The sequence below is a fragment of the Triturus cristatus genome, chromosome 7, assembly GCF_964204655.1.
Source record: "Triturus cristatus chromosome 7, aTriCri1.1, whole genome shotgun sequence".
NCBI classification, from domain to species: domain Eukaryota; kingdom Metazoa; phylum Chordata; class Amphibia; order Caudata; family Salamandridae; genus Triturus; species Triturus cristatus.
Window position 1 is genome coordinate 985,964,676 of NC_140590.1, and position 16,214 is coordinate 985,980,889.

Below are 16,214 nucleotides of genomic sequence, written 5' to 3' on the forward strand. Positions count from 1 at the left end.
CTGGGGTCAGCTGGGCAGAGTCCTTGGTCTTGAGTGGGGGGTTCCTCCTTCCAGTCCTCCGTGGTGGTCCCAGGATCCACTAGTGAAGCATAGAAAACTCCACATGCAAGAGAGTGGCTCTCCCTTGCGCAAGAGTTTTTAAAGGGGAGAGGAAGGGTACAGAAGACAGGCACCCCTGGCCAATCCTGGGGTGCCTCCATCCCTGCCACAATCTTCCTGCACAGCATGTTGGGACAATCTAAAATGGTGTCATCCAGGAGCCACTGGTTACATCAGCTCCTGGGGTCTCGGCTCCACCCCTTGCGGACATCACTGCCAAGGAACTGTACACTAGAACTTCAAAGAAGCCTCCCTTCTCTGTTGGTTCCAGCTGTCTGGACACTCTACTTTGCTTAGTGGGCTTGGGCAGGCCATCCCTGGTACTGTGTGACAGCTGAGTGATTGATGGAGATCATTCCGCCCCACCACTTTACTCCTCAGGAGCTGGGAGAAGTACTGCTAATTGCTCCTTTTGTGAGGGGGGGGGGGGGGGTTTCTGCTGCTGGAGACAAATGTATTTAACTGGACACAGCAGGGTGACAAACTGCCCGGGCTCTGATCCTGAGCTGATCCAGGAAAATATTAAAAATCTGGATGACCCATAAGGTGTAGAGATATCATTTTGGGAGTTACATATTCTGCTTTCTCATATAGGTTACACTCCAATTCAAGACAGCATTGGTCTCTGTAGGCCATGAGGAAGTGAAACTACACTCTAAGGCAGTTCCCTCCCTATGTGTATAATTGGGTGCCACTATAGTTAAAACAGTAAAGCACACTGACTCAGAAGGCCTATCCCAGGTGACCCCAGTAGTGAGATTCACCCACAGTATAAAGTCCAAAACTGGGTGATCAGAAGAGCAAAAAAAATAATGGCGCACTGAAGGGGCAGAACCCAGTGCAACACCCGCACTTGATTTTTTTGGTCCCCTGGTGAGCCAGGTCCCAGGGGGGGCAATTACACCCTGGGAACGCCCTCCCCGGGGGCACGGCAGATTCAGAAAACAGGGAGGGGGTAGGGTGAGGGTGCCCCGCCTCCTGGGCCAATTTCAGCCCCAGGTACCGCATCTTCGGGGCTCGGTCGTGAAAAGAGGGGGAGGAGGCGCGTGGCCCTCTCCCTGGGCCATTTATAGCCCCAGGAACCCCAAACCACAGGGCCCAGCTGTGCACACAATGGCCCCCCTCCCACAGCCATTTAAGGGCCTGGGAACCCAATCCTCCAGGGTCAGCTCCAGCTAGGTCCTGGGGTGCCCAGCCCTAGGACATAGCGGTTTCGCTGCCTGCACTGGTACGGGCAGGGAAACCTGTGCCTGCTCTTGCTTTGCGGGAGCAATTTCAAAGCTCCCACCAAGCAAGAACAAAATCCGTTCTCAGTGGGAGCATCAAAAATGCTCCTGCTCGCTGGGAGCAGACTTTTCGTTTTTTTCCCTGCCAGCATTGTAGCGGGAAGGCAAACAAATGAAAAAATTGCTCCTAACAACTGGGACCATCGTTTTTAGCTGTTCTCTGTGGGCGGGAGCAATGCCGGCACCCACAGGAGGCAGGGGGTCAGCTGGGGCATTAGAGCTCCCCCCATGGCTCCCAACAAAGATACAGTGGGCTCCCTCGGAGGGCTCTAGGGTACTTTACTGGCCAGGCCATGGGTGAGGGGTTCCCCGGGGCTGAAATCGGCCCAGGGAGGAGGGCTGCGTAATCCCCCTCTATTAATTGTATAAGCCCGGAGAATGGGGTCCCAGGAGCCAATATTGGCCCAGGGAATAGGGTCCCAGGGGTCAATATTGGCCCGGGTAGGGTGGCTGTGTGCCCCCCTCCTCCTTTATATTTATCCGTGCCTCAGGAGATAGAGTGCCGGAGGGGGACTGTGTGCACCCCCTCTCGCATTTATAAAAAGGCCAGGCTGCAGTAAATGGGGTCCCCGGGCCAAAATCGTTCAGGGTAAGGGGGCTGCGTGCCCCCTCCCCCATAAAAAAAGTGGTGGACTCCGGGGGATAGAGTTCTCTCGGCCAAATGTGGCCTGGGGAGGGGTCCACATAACCCCCTCCCCTAAAAAGAAAATGTGGTGTGCCCCGGGGATGAGGCCCCCAGGGCCTAATTGGACCCGGGGAAGCTGGCTGTGCATCCCCTCTACCGGGTTGGCTACCGAAGGCAGTGCGCGGTTGGCTGCATGTGTAGGGGTGTGTCCGCCTTCCCCCCCCAACTTGCACGGCAGTGGTTGGGTTAACACATGGTAATTACATATTAGTAGCAAGAGTTATAGTTTCTGGAGATAAGCATAACTAACTGCTGAACTGCTATGGTTTTGCGTTTGTAAAATCTGAACCTAACTATAACGTCTCTGTTGACAACATTTTGTATACACATTCCGTTGCTGTGTTTAAGCAGTAAGCAGGGCATTTTTATGGATGTTTTAAAGACACACAAACATCTACATTTAAAAAAATTGTAAATACAATGTTAAACTTGAATACATTATTTTCAAATGCTATATATTTATTTTCCAAACCTGAACAAGATTCTTTTTAACATTTTAGAATTCTATTTTATAATTACATTAATGTATTATAAACTAATTTACTACTCACCTTTGCCCCATATCACTATTCTTAATTGTTCAAAAATCAAATGACTTTCAGAAAAATATTATTAAATTAAAATAATTAAAAAAAATATTTATAAAATACAATATAATTAATATACTCTATTTAAATTACTACCAAACCTTTCCACCTATATCTCTTAATCAACCTGGTTATAAATATAGCAAAATTTGTTTAAATATATTTAACAAATTAATTTTCCCTGATAACAAATAACCGATATTAAAGTGCTCAAAATTCCAATAAGTATAGATTTCACTACCCATTTTAAAATAGAATGATAATTCTAATAAAGAATAAATGTAGTAAATGTAACTTAATGTTGCTAATTAAAATACTTATCATCATTTGCTGCATATTATTTGTGACTCATTCTTACCTCACTTGTAGAAAAAATATATATATATTTTTAAAATTTTGTAAAACTTTTCTTCCCACACTTTGCCTCATATCACTTTAAAAATCACATGAAAATTCAGAAAAATTAGAAATACTTAAATAAATTAATTCCCACCCTTTTACCACATATCACAATTCTAACCCAATTCTGACATGAACTACATTCTTTACTAAAGTAATAACATTAAGTAAAAATGTAATAGAACACATTTCGCCCTTAAATAGAACACAAACAGTTTTAAAAAATTCGGACTATGAAAGCATGCAACGAAAAATAAACATTAAATTACAATGTATTGCAAAAAGCGCAATGTAAATGTAAGACTATGTAAATTAATCATTGTAAAAGTAACATACCATTGGTGGGATATCAGACTTATTAAAGAAAACATTTACATAGAGGTACATTACGAATTTCGAGTCGTCTTACCAGCAAATGTACAGAAGCTATGCAAATGTTTGTTGAAACATCTGATATTCCTTACCCGTTACCAAAGCATTATTTGAGATATGAAATTACAACTGCTCGGCCACATCCCAGCTATCTGATCTTCACCAGTTTAAATTTTTCTTTAAGTACAAGGAAAACAGATGGTTCAACTCTAAGATCCAACTTTCCCGATTCACAAAATATGGGAAAGTGTAAAGTAAGACATGGGATGGGAGGTGCAAGAGAGATTAATAGAATTTATGTAATTTGTGTATTTGAGGACTAACTCTACATCAAACTAGGTTTGTGTGTCAATGGACAAATGCTTGTATACTGCTCACAAAAAGCTCAAGTGGGTGACTTGCTTTTTTGCCTCAATGATGCATGCCTCCAGTGCTTAATTTGTAAAATAATAAAGTGCCAGGGCTCTTGGCAAGTGCAACTGCAGCCTGCACCATGCCATTGCCCCTGCTTTTGCTGCCAAGAACCGCACAACCACAGCTACTAACCATCACACTCCTGCAAGTGTGACAAGTCAGACTAGTCCACGCCCCTAAAGATATAAGAATGGCTTGGGCGGCAGGTATCATTTTTAATGTTTACTGAATCAATACACAGCTGTTGTGCTCATCTCTAAATTAGACAGACAGTACCACCATGTGGCAGGCTGTCATAAGCGCCGGTGTTGACAATTTTGTGCCAGTGCCGAGCAATGGAAACCACCAGCTCAAATTAAGCACGGATGCCTTCAAAATACATGTGAAGGCGCTTTAAGTTGGATGAAATGGTAGTGAATTTTTTTCCAGAATGGAGATCATCCGAACTAAGACGCATGCTTTGAAAGATGATGAAATTCCATCAACACATTCAAATTTGGTACAAAGTCTGACATGCCTTTGAATGACCAATTAAACATTTTTGAGCCTGAATGTTTAAGTTGTTTGGAGTGTCTTCTGTTTTGAAAGCAAGTTGTCCAAGAATTGAAATGGAAACATTTTGTGGCAAGAAGGGCAATTTTAGTTCAGAAATAGCATCAAGTGTATGACGCTAATCTTTACAAAATACGATGGACAAAGTTGCTTGCAACTCACTTACTTTGGGTAATAAAGTGAGCACAGACAAAAATCCTACTGCCGAGAAAAATTCCGTTGCGAAAAGAGGCAAAAAGTGATTTTAAGTGTGGAGAGTGGTACTGCACACATTTTCACTCATAAAATTTTCTGATACTGCCCCCAAGGTGACGCTGCTTTTAACGTTGGGAATGGAAGGAACTAGAGGCAGTTATTATACACAAACGTCATATGGCAGCATTCTAAACCATTAGTATTCACTGGAAAATAGTAAATGTTAATTTCTAAGAAGGACAGATCATACTGGTATTATAGTAGTCAATCCCTTGGTCTGCTGGGTGAAAGTTCTCAAAAGTATTACGTTTTACGTACATCAGCTGTTCAACAAAATATTTACTCACAGTTTTGTTTATTCTTTTATTGACCTGTTTGGGGTTCTCAGTGGTCGCGACTAGACAAAGAAGTTTAGCTTCTTTTTACTAGAGGATGGCAATATCCGACATAAAACAAAAACATGTTATGCACCGCCCTTCCCAAGTTACTCCCAGCCGAACTCCGTATTTTCAGGCTGTTTTTTTATTCTTTGGAGCCACTTGGCATCCATTTACATAAATGACAAGCAGATAACCAGGGAGGCCAGGCTTTGCATTTAGTGTGATACGGAGACAAGCATAGATGCTAAGCTCTAATCCATGTGATACAGGAAGATCAATAAAGGCCAGGCTTTGAAATATCTGTGCGACGGGTTATAATGTATTATCACATGTTTAAAATTTCACATGACAGCCAGAAAGTTCTTTTAATATTAGTTGCACATCCAAAATGTAACTTGTGAGAAAACTGATTTTTATATTTTGAATGCAAAATACATCCTTAAGAAGAGCCCTGTGTGGCTGCATGAAGATGGTGAGGGAATCGCCCTTTGTAATTTTACAGACTTTCCAACTCACAGGGTGCTGCCGTGGGGCACACTGTTTCAGCACCCTTCACATGGCGAAGAGGAGCGATCACACAGTGAGCAGTAAGATGAGCAGGAACTAGGGATGTAACACAGGCCCCTGCAGCCTCTATGGCACAAGAAATCCCCCATCAGCTCAAAGCATGTTGGAGTCTGAGGACCCTCACCACGTTCTGCAGGGAAGGGGGGCAAGGGAGACTCACTATTCTCTGCTATGCCAGCAGCAGGACGCATTGCATTGGGCGAGTGTCCAGCTCATGTATGAATGCTGTGTACCACAAGAGACCATTGCAGTTTTTAACACAACCCCTGGACTTGCCAGGTGGCTTCAGAGGACACTGCTATGGGGCATGGTAGGGGTGGCTGCTTATTTAGTGCCCAAGAGGGTGGAGAAAGGAGAGTCCTGCCCCATTTCACCTCTATATTGCCCCATTCCCACCATCACAGCGTGGAAATTATTCCAACGTTGGCAGGTCATATTTCATAACCAAAGTGTCTACACAGTGACATGCACCCATAGTTTCAGTTTTATGCAATGATGAAGCAACTGTTTATTTTAGCCTGTCGCTATGCATATTACTGTATGTAACTAAAAAACTCTAAACGGATATCCCATATTTAACTGCAGAATTTGTATGGTGTTGAAACGTCACTTCGTGTAAGTGATGCTTCTGTGCATTTCACAAAAGAATGAACATAATTAATTTTTTCCAAGGCATGTCTTTTCACTGTTTGAATTACAGATCCAGTGGAGAGGAGAAAAAAAGGCTAAGAATACCAAATTTAAGATTTGAACCGGAGGATTTTAGGTCTGGCATGACAGTGCACCTGTCTACTAGACCTACTGTAATAAACTCCTTAAAATGTACAGAGCGGGCTTTGCCTCCGCCCACAGCAGCAAGGATCTCTATTTAGTATATCATTCCGCTGCATACGACTGCCTGCACTGCAATACATGAGGGACTATTTCGCAGCTCAAAGTTACAGATTAATCACATTAATTTATTTCACACGTGTATACAGAAAGCAAACACTTATGTTTCACTTCAGTTGGATATAAAAAAATAAAAATTGTTTTAGTTAGGACTCCATTGCAAGCCAGACCTATTGGCTTTGCCAGCGCTTGCAATAGGGGGTAATCTAAAGCCCACCAAAGCCCCGCACCTCCCTCCCACTCAGAACTTAACATATTTTGTGACCTATCGAAAGAGAGGTGGACATATACTCACGTAGTTGTCTCTCGCCGACCATCCTGGGTACAGCTGCATGTGAAGTTGCCTTTCCTTTCTGGCTAGTTCATAGTACTTAGCCTGCTCCTCTCGTGACAGTGCGTGCCACTAGAAAAAGAGAAACTGGTTTACCATCAAGGTGCAGAGTTATTGCTTACTATAGCTTTTCATCTTCAAAGTGCGCAAGTCAAATTAGCCCTGGTTGCCAAGTCAGTTTGCATTTGGGGGAACAAGCTCTTGTTCCTGCCTTGCCTGGCACCTATCTTAGGATATATATATGGGTCCCCTAAGTAATGAAAACAAAATCGTTCTGCAAGTCGATTATCTATGCGACAGCCAATGAAACTGCTTAATTACTGATGCTGGTTCATTAGGGTTGGGAGTTGATGCACTTGCTGGGGAGATCTTAACATGAAGATTAAGGGCTTGATTCATTGTTTGACAGATGTGGGACACCCGCCTAAAAGCAGTGGATGTCCCCTCTGTCCTATCCCGAGTGTTTACATGTATAAACATTTAATTAAAACAAGCTTTGGCATAGCCAATAGGTCTCGCCTTTGGGACCTTATAAGTGTTTAGTTATCCAGCACAATATCCTTGGTGCAACAACATCAACTGTTGCATGGCTAAACACTTATAAGGTCCCAAAGGTGAGACCTATAGGCTCTTACGTGCGATAAACGCACCCCTCAAAAGTTGAACTTTCCCCTACTCTCTCACCGTTTAGCACTGTCTTGTTGCATGCTTTGTGGTAGGGCTGGTCACATTGAGCAACTCCAACGCCAAATCCAGTTAGGTGATGTGAAAGACCAAAAAGTGCAAAAAGATGAAAATATAGCCACTGAAATCTGTTCGCTGACAGGTAGTTCTAGTGCACGAAGGTGCCTTCAACAGGTCCCATTTTTCAAGATAAGACCTTTAAGTATGATAGCATTTGTATTTTAATTTTTCTCATGTTATGTACGGGCCTGTGATTCTTTGTATTATATTGAAATGTATTGTAAAATGTATGCAGTGCTTCATAACCCCCCAGGAGGCTGGGAAGCGCTTCGAACAGGATTGTGGGTGCCCTTTCTCAAGCATGGATGATTGGCTGTGGGTGGAAGTTTTACCTATATTCAGGGACCCTAGAATTATGTATTACTGATGCTGCTGTTTTTTTCTGCAGAATCTGAGATTTGCAGACACTTCTCATAATAAATTGCCCAACTTGACACAATATAGAAAAGACAACATTGCAGAAGAATTTACGTTGCCTACATTACACTAAATACGCGTTACACATAGGTTGAAGTGCACACGCCCGGCAGGGCTGCTTGCTAGACTGCTTAGAGCCGAGAACACATCCCCACCATTTACTTACATTTGGGAGACTGCAGGAGTAATCCTTCCGTCCCAGATAGACTTTAACCATGCCTTTTATGAATATTACTGCTCATTGTATAAAAATCAAGACCTATGATCTGACAAGCTCCTGTCCAGTTTCTCAATGAGATTACACTCCCGTGATTAAACGCATTGCAAAGGGACGGCACGAAAGTGAAAGAGACCGCGAGACAGGCATATAAACAAGGGCGCGCAGCCACGCTAATTAGAAACAGATGGCCCCTGCGCACCGCTGCTCGCTCCCACAAGGTGGATGCCGCCACACGCACGAGTGTTAGAAAAGTGCAGACCGATTCCAAAAGGTCATCTCCTAGAGCAGCGCATGCGCACTGCGCTAAGCTCGACCTAAAAGGGGGTATCCACTGGTGCTGCCAACCTCTAAAGAATGCCCAATTGGCGAAAACATATTCCCATACAATAAAACAAGCATCATGAAGCTGGGTTGCTGACCCAAAAGGTCTAAGTGCCAAAGACAATATATCCATACTCACACGTGACACTCAGTGACTGTAAAACAAATAAATGTTTATTTTTCTTTTTTATATTCTTATCTCTCTTTCAAAGAATTATTTCATAATAGACCAGTTCATGTTACTATTTCATTGAACATTTCCAACATGTTTAGGACCACAAAAACAATGCAAACATATAACACATATTTAACAATCACAAGTATAACACTACATTACATTTCATATTGAAAAACATTTAAGAAATATGAAAAGCTCAAATTCCAACAACAACTAGAAAGAATTTGTAAAAAGAAAGGAAAAACAAGAAGAGAACCCAAGGGAAAGGTTGAAAAAGTACACCACAAAGTCAAGAGTATGTAAAACAAGCATTGGCATAGCCAATAGGTCTCGCCTTTGGGACCTTATAAGTGTTTAGCCATGCAACAGTTGCATAACTAAACACTTATAAGGTCCCAAAAGTGAGACCTATTGGCTATGCCAATGCTTGTTTTAACTGCTGCAATCTATTGAAGCCTCAGGGAGAACATCAAAGCGGCCGCACGGCCGCGAAAGTGAAAGTAATCGCGGTAAAGCGCGACGCGTGCGCCCGCGCACATGCACTGTAGCTCTAGGCTGGCCTGGTAGCACTTTTTGGAGCCCTCACAAAATGTCTCGCCAGACCAGCGCATGCGCTGGGTCAAGCGAGACCTAATACAACACAGACCCAGGGAGAGAGTTTGTCAAACAGTACTGTATTCAGGCCATCAGAAAAACTCAAATTCATTTGTTATCATGATAGGATGTAGACCTGATACTCAAAAATTATAAAGAACACTTGCTTTGGTCACAAACGGTCAACGCGTTTCAAACCCCAATTGTATTTTGACTGATATAGATTGGTCTAGCCTTACTGATTATGGACCAGAACCCTTTATTGATTTGAAGACAATTTATCCAGCAGTGTATCCTTTGAAGTAATCACTATTTGGAAAAAGGTGCAACTGTTTGTTTAAAAACCATAACCCTGCGCCATTTAAAATCCAACACCCTCCCTGCCCCCATAGCAAAGACAAAAATGCTTTCACAGGAGAGGCCTCAATGGAACTGAAACAAGCAATGTCAAAGAGTTCACATTCTGTAAACTCCAAAGAACTGCTCCAGATTTAAGACGTATGCAAAAAGATAAACACCAACTGAAAAAAATACTCCATCTCGTGCTCCTTCCTCTGGACAACTCTCCAGGAATTCTGGGCTGACGAAAATATCACAGAACTTCTATCTTCCTTCCAAAAAATTTTCATTGCAAAAACGCCTGTCCAAAGAAATAAAACACCACCTCGGGGTAGCTGCACTGGTCAGGACATAACCTAGTCATCAACATGCCGAGATATCAAGAGGATGCTCCTATTGACATCAAACATACAATAATCACGTCTCCTGAGAACATTAAAAGGCAATTCTAAATGTTTGAGCAACTACAGACCAACCTAATATCTTCCATGCATTGTAAAGGCTTAGGAATCCATATTTTGCATGCAAACTTCTCACCTAGAAAACAATATCTTGAGTGACATTCGGTCAGGTTCGGCTTACATTGTGTGACCAAAGCCCCAGAGCATTACATTAGACAGGAAACTGCCCCTGAATGAGCCTAGCAGAAGATCTGTCCAAGCATTCTGTTGGATATCTCAGCAGCATTTGACAACTTCGAGCCCAACATGCTGATTGAACAACTTGTATTATTTGTTGAAATTGGGGGTCCAGCAGCTCTGGTACTAAACCACTCTCAATAAATCACACCAAGTAGTTTATGTAAAAAAAAAAAAAAAATCAAATCTGTCCAGAGTAGAGTTCCACCATTGTCTGCTCTCTCATCTGTCCTTTTAATCTCAAGCATCGCAGCCTTTACTAGCAGTTTGGATGCCCACTTTATTGGCCATCGACTATACATAGACAGCATACAGATAAACCTCAAGTAGGAAAAGCTATTTAGGACTCGCAAGAAAGTGTCTACATATAAATCCCAGTGATATCATCGCACTATGGATCTTACTGAGGATCTGATAGAATCTAGGACCTGCAAATCGATTAGTAGTTGGGTTCCCGCTTTACGTAATTAAAAAGCAGCTAAACTCTACGAGACGGTGCATGATAAATGGCAGTCTAAAGAAAATCTTCAGATAACTATTACAACTTTAATAAACCAGTTTAATTTTACCCTATTGCAGCAAATGCAATTTTATATCAAGTGGTTGCTTTACAGAACTAGGGCCTTCCTCCGTAAAATTAACCCTCAAATCCCTTCAAATTGCTTTAGGTACTCAATGGAGGGGGAGGGGGGACTGGACCCATATTATATGCGGTTGTCCTAGATTAAGACAATTCTGGGCGGAGACTGATCAGTACTGTTCCCATACATTAGAATTGGAGCACCCACTAGATGTTCAGACAGTGGTCCTAGTTTATCGGACCTAAATGTTGGCCTCTTACAGAAGAAACTATCACATATTATTGTTTTAATAGCCAGATCACTAATCCTTCAAAAGTGGCGATCTGAAAAAATTTCACATTTTCAACATTGGTGGTCCAAACTATGCAGATTCATGGAATCAGAAAAGAGATATGCATTGAGGTCCGGATCCTTTGGGATTTTTTTTTTTATTTTTTACTCTGGGAGGCATTTGGTTACGAGCTGTCTTGACAATATGTACAATGCAAAATGTAAAATTATTAATTGGTTTTTATCAAGTTGGGGGGGGTCTCGTGTTTCATGTAATGTAAGTGTAATATAAATTAATTCTTCCCGCCCTTTTTTTTACGACCCTATCAATGTATTTATTTATAAAATTGAATTTCTAAAGTTTTTTGGGAAAGAAATAGGAGACGAAAGAAGGGGAAAGAAGGACGAAAAGGATTGTAATGATGTAATTGCTATGAAATGGATGAACTCTCAATAAAAAAACAATTTAAAGAAACAAAAAGAAAGTGGCTACTTGCTTGGAGGATGATCGGCATTGTAGGTACCATAATTGGATCTCTTTTCAAGATGGAAAATCATATTGCTCATGGGCTCCTTAGATCCTTCATCACTTCCATTCATATGACCTGATCCCATAAGGCCTGCATCTGCATCAGTCACATAGGTGTGCAGAATGGCTTTAAGTTTTGACGTGGACCTCAATTTTATCAAAAAAATAGCTATCACAAAAACCACTCTCTCTCACCTTGAACTCGTTGGACTTAATGTACAAAAATGGAAACATTTATTTCACACTTGGTGTTGTCCTTCCCAGCCTGATTACTGCACTGCAATTTATACAAGTCTGACAAGAGGAGCTCTCCGAGCACCAAAGAGCAAAGAAACCACTGCTCACTTTATATCTGGCCTGCATGGCCACGCCCACATCAAGCCAGCATTTCAAACCCGCCACTGGCCTCCTTTCAAAGAAGGCAGTTCAACTCCCTGTGCATTACACATATGGCACTAAAAGGCTTTACCCCCAAATACGTCTAAGATTTTTCAGCACAATCAGACATCCATAAATCTAAAGCGGTCACTCAAAATAAAAGTGCCTTCAATGCAGCCACTGGGAGATCACTTTGTGTACAGGATTCCACACTTGGAAACACCCTCGCCACACATTTGAGATTAAAATGACATCCTTAAATTCGGCACGGGAATGAAGAAGCAGTCATTCAGACTAGATTTTGGGCAAGTGACTCACTAATGTTGCCCTGCCCTAACGCCTCCCACACTTCACAATGGGCCCAACTAAGGGCATCTTAGATGCTGCAGCATTTCTCAGCCAAGGCATGAAGAAATAGGACTATGTCGCCCCCACTTTGATGCAACTTGACCGGCTCCCCTTCAAGCTGTATAACCTACAAAAGGCATCACAATCAGCACCCCTGCCAGTCTGTCTAACAATCTAACCACCTCTGGTGGCCCTTATCAAGCTAACAGCCAGGGCACCATTAGATTGAAGAGAGAGATGTGCAAAAAACTTAAGACGACAGACCTCTATCTATACACTCAGGATCTGTAACCGCATCTTTGCATCCATCAGGACTGCACAACCCTGCTAAAATGTTGGTAAAAGCTGAAGATGCACCTCTTTAAAGAACTCTACATCACAACATAGTAACGGTCCACTTCCTTTCTCAGAACAAAGCTATCCGTTCAATCACTGTTTGACTATATCTTTGCCTTTGAGGCTGGACAGCCCTCCCCTGCCTTCGGATAGTTTTGCACTATATACGCAACATACCCTATGCAAACATTCTTCCATGACACAGGCATACCATGGCTCCTATTAGTGTGCACTGTTCCTCTATAATTATGCAAAAGCCTCAATAGCGTCATCCACCAAAAAGTAGTCATGAAATATTATTTATGTCTCTCACAAAGGCTTTGCCATTTTCCTACCTTCAAATGGTAGTTGACCACGTGGTCAACGCCAATTCCTGCTGCTTACACTGGCTGATCAGAAAAGACAGCTGCTCATTACAGACAGATCCTGCCTTGCAACACCTTCAGACACTGACTCCCCTATAACCATGTCTCAACCCAAAACACAATACGATAAAAGTAAATGAATCTCTGGTCACAGCTTTGTTAGGACAGCTGTTCGGCGTGGATAAACCGAGTCATTTTAAGATGAAAACTTGAATTGTAGCAGAAGAGGGTAAATAATATGAACTGGAATTCCCTCACTATACAGCAGAGTACACTGAGCACAGAGTCTTGTGTGAAACGGCAGAGAAATACTTTAGTACGCAGAGGCAAACAAAGCTACCTTTCACTCCAGGAGGACGCACACTTGCCCGTGTGTGAGGAAAAGGGCCCCACAGCAGGGGCAAGCTCTCGTCCACCCTGCAGCCAGAGGGGGCATCAGCTGCTGCTCCATCATAACCTAGCCAGCTCCTGTTCCTTACCATCACGGACCTATAAAGGCTATGGAATGTGCGTTTGAGGTCTGGTGGTGGCCTCACATTAGGGCCTGGCGTGTTATTAGAGGAAACATATGTGTAGTTGCTATTGTAGGCTCCGTGTTCATATCTTCAGGCACCTTGTGAACTAGAAGAGCCCGGTGAGATCAACTCTTGGACGATAGATACTCTGACTTCAGTTTGTCTCAGTACTCCTGAGTGACGGGGCAGTGCTCAACGCCTGTTCTTAACTCGCTCTCAAAGAGGTCAGGGTGCTTGCTGGCAGGCCCTAGTCAACACAGGGAACACGTCACGCCAGCAACCTGGGGTAAAGGTCTAGCGTGACACAGCGGGGGGGGGGGGGCACTGTGCACGGGCGGCTGGTCCCAGAGCTCCTGCCGCCTGAATCCGAGCATGGGAGGGGGGGCCATCCATGATCTTTCCAGAAAGGGGGGGGGGGGGGGGGCGGGCTCAACTTTCGTTACGCCACTGGGTGGAATAAGCCACTGGAGAGGGCTTCTCAATCTATCCATGATGCTCCTGACCACTCAGGCCCTTCGCTATCCCCCCCATTTCAGCTGTTGGCGCCGCAGACCGGTCTCTGCCGCCCCTCACAGTTTCACGCGCAACTCCTCGCGCAGGCCTTACCCTCCTTCCTAGGATCTGGTTAATGGCGGCGCTCTCTTTCAGCGTGCACTCGGCGATGACCTTCGCTCGCATCTCTTTCATATACAACATGAAAGCATTGAGGGGTTTCTTGATGGTCGGCTTCTTCGGCTCCTTTTCCTTCTTGGGCTCTGGGTGCGGTTTCCTGTTCAGGAGAAGAAAACAAGTCAGTGGATCTCTGCACACACGCACATCAGAGGGCAGCGCGTGCCGTCCGGGAACACCTGGCACAATAAAACGCTTCCTTATGCAAACCGGAAGAGCAGGGCGGAGGCCTCGGAGCCCCATGCAGTGCAGCAACGCGCAGCAACCTACTCCTGTCTGATGGGTCGTAGCTTTATAAAATACAGCAATTATCAGGACTTCGTGTGCCCTCATGGCTCCGTGCCACTGAACTTGCTGCACCCCTTGCTAATGAGCAGCTGAGATTTTGCACGGGGGGGGGGGGGGGGGGGGACTTGGTGGCACCAACACCCTCCCCCCTTTGCCAACCACTTAATCGTGGAATAATCTGTTTCTGGTCATGTTTGCTCAATAAAAAGGTCATCTACCTCCAGTGAGAATGTAGAGGGTTAAGGGATGGATTGTCTACCTACTACAGTTTATGGCTTTATTTCCAATTGTCTTTTGCTCGTCATTATACTCAACGAGTCTGGTGCTACCTTAAAACCATTAAACTGACCTTGACAAAGCAAACATATTTGTTTTTTGTTATAATACAATGGCTAAAAACGGGAGGGATGCGAGCAGAGTAAAACAGTCATACACATAGAGCCATCAGTGCACTCAAATGACACAAGTGCAGGTCTCCACGCAAACAGACCGCAAACATACACTCACCAATCAAGGCAACACACATGGGCACCCAAACAGATTTGCACACCTACATTGCTGCAAATAGTTAATGTCATGGCTGAAACCTAAATTAAGCCCAATGTTTTTGTTATAACGAAATCTTCATAAAGGAATATTTGCAAAGTGTTGTTAGTTAAATAGACAGATCTGATTGACAGTGTCACACGTCACCTGGCCCACTTGGCAACCGCACATGCACAAAATGAACACATGGCTGACAAATGTATATTTGAAAAACATACATTTGGTCTTTGGGCACCCATTTTTATTGTGCTGCTCTCAAAAGAAGGAAAGCACTGCATCAACCCCCTGCCAGGCCCAACTATTCCACACAAAAAAAGCAATGCCATCAACCTCTTCAGAATACAGATCAAACAGCACATAGATGACACCACGCCTGCTTCAATTCTTACACACCCCCCTTCCCGTAGAATCCTGCAATGGTCAGACTTAAAACTCCTATTGTTCAGATATCAATGGAATACTCCGCTACCTCAAAGACAATTGTTATTAAGATCCTGTCTTACGATCCTCCTTCATTAAAGGTCTCTGGAGATGTTCATACTCATACTTACCATTGGCAGTACCTTCCTCACTCAAGGTACCTTTCAAGAAGATCTCAAGACAGGCCAGATCCTCCCACTCCTATAGACACTTACATTAACCCCTTGCGTGCGCACGACGTCTCCCGGCCGTCGTGCATTACGGTGGGCGTGTGCGCACGACGGCCGGGAGACGTCGTGTTCCCGAACGCCGTTTATTTCTCCCGCACAGCGGGAGAAACAAACCCGCACGCAAGGGGTTAAACCCTGATGACCTTGCCAGCTACAGGCCCATCATTGACCTACCATTCATTGGCAACATCATTGGAAAAGTAGTCTATATTCAACTACAAAATCACATCAATGCAAACCACCCCCAGCAGGACTATTAATGTGGCATCAAGCACACAATGAAGCATGGAGACCTCTACCTTATGCATCGCAGGCAATGCCCTCCTGACTGCGGATGAAGATGAACCATGCTTCCTGATATTGCCGGACCTCTCAAATGAGACTGACACAGTCTACCATCCCACCCTAATATGTACCCTGGAATCTCAAATGGGATTTCTAAGCAGTGTCTTTCACGGTCTCTCCTCCTATCTTCCCACCCTACACCAGTCTCTTCACATGGGCACCTCCAGGTCACAAAAGATACCAAT

At 43.9% G+C, this 16,214-nt stretch overlaps 1 protein-coding gene across 3 annotated transcripts in view; it reads right to left on the minus strand.

The window, feature by feature from the left end:
* The window catches only part of TCF7 (transcription factor 7), a 319,653-nt gene that overhangs the window by 62,851 nt on the left and 240,588 nt on the right, over positions 1-16,214 (minus strand). For all 3 annotated transcript variants that reach the window (XM_085618024.1, XM_085618023.1, XM_085618025.1), the window contains 2 exons: positions 14,138-14,300; positions 6,723-6,830 (listed from right to left, as the gene is read on the minus strand). In XM_085618024.1, the coding sequence (XP_085474150.1) occupies positions 6,723-6,830; positions 14,138-14,300 (271 nt within the window). The remainder of the gene's footprint in view (positions 1-6,722; positions 6,831-14,137; positions 14,301-16,214) is intronic.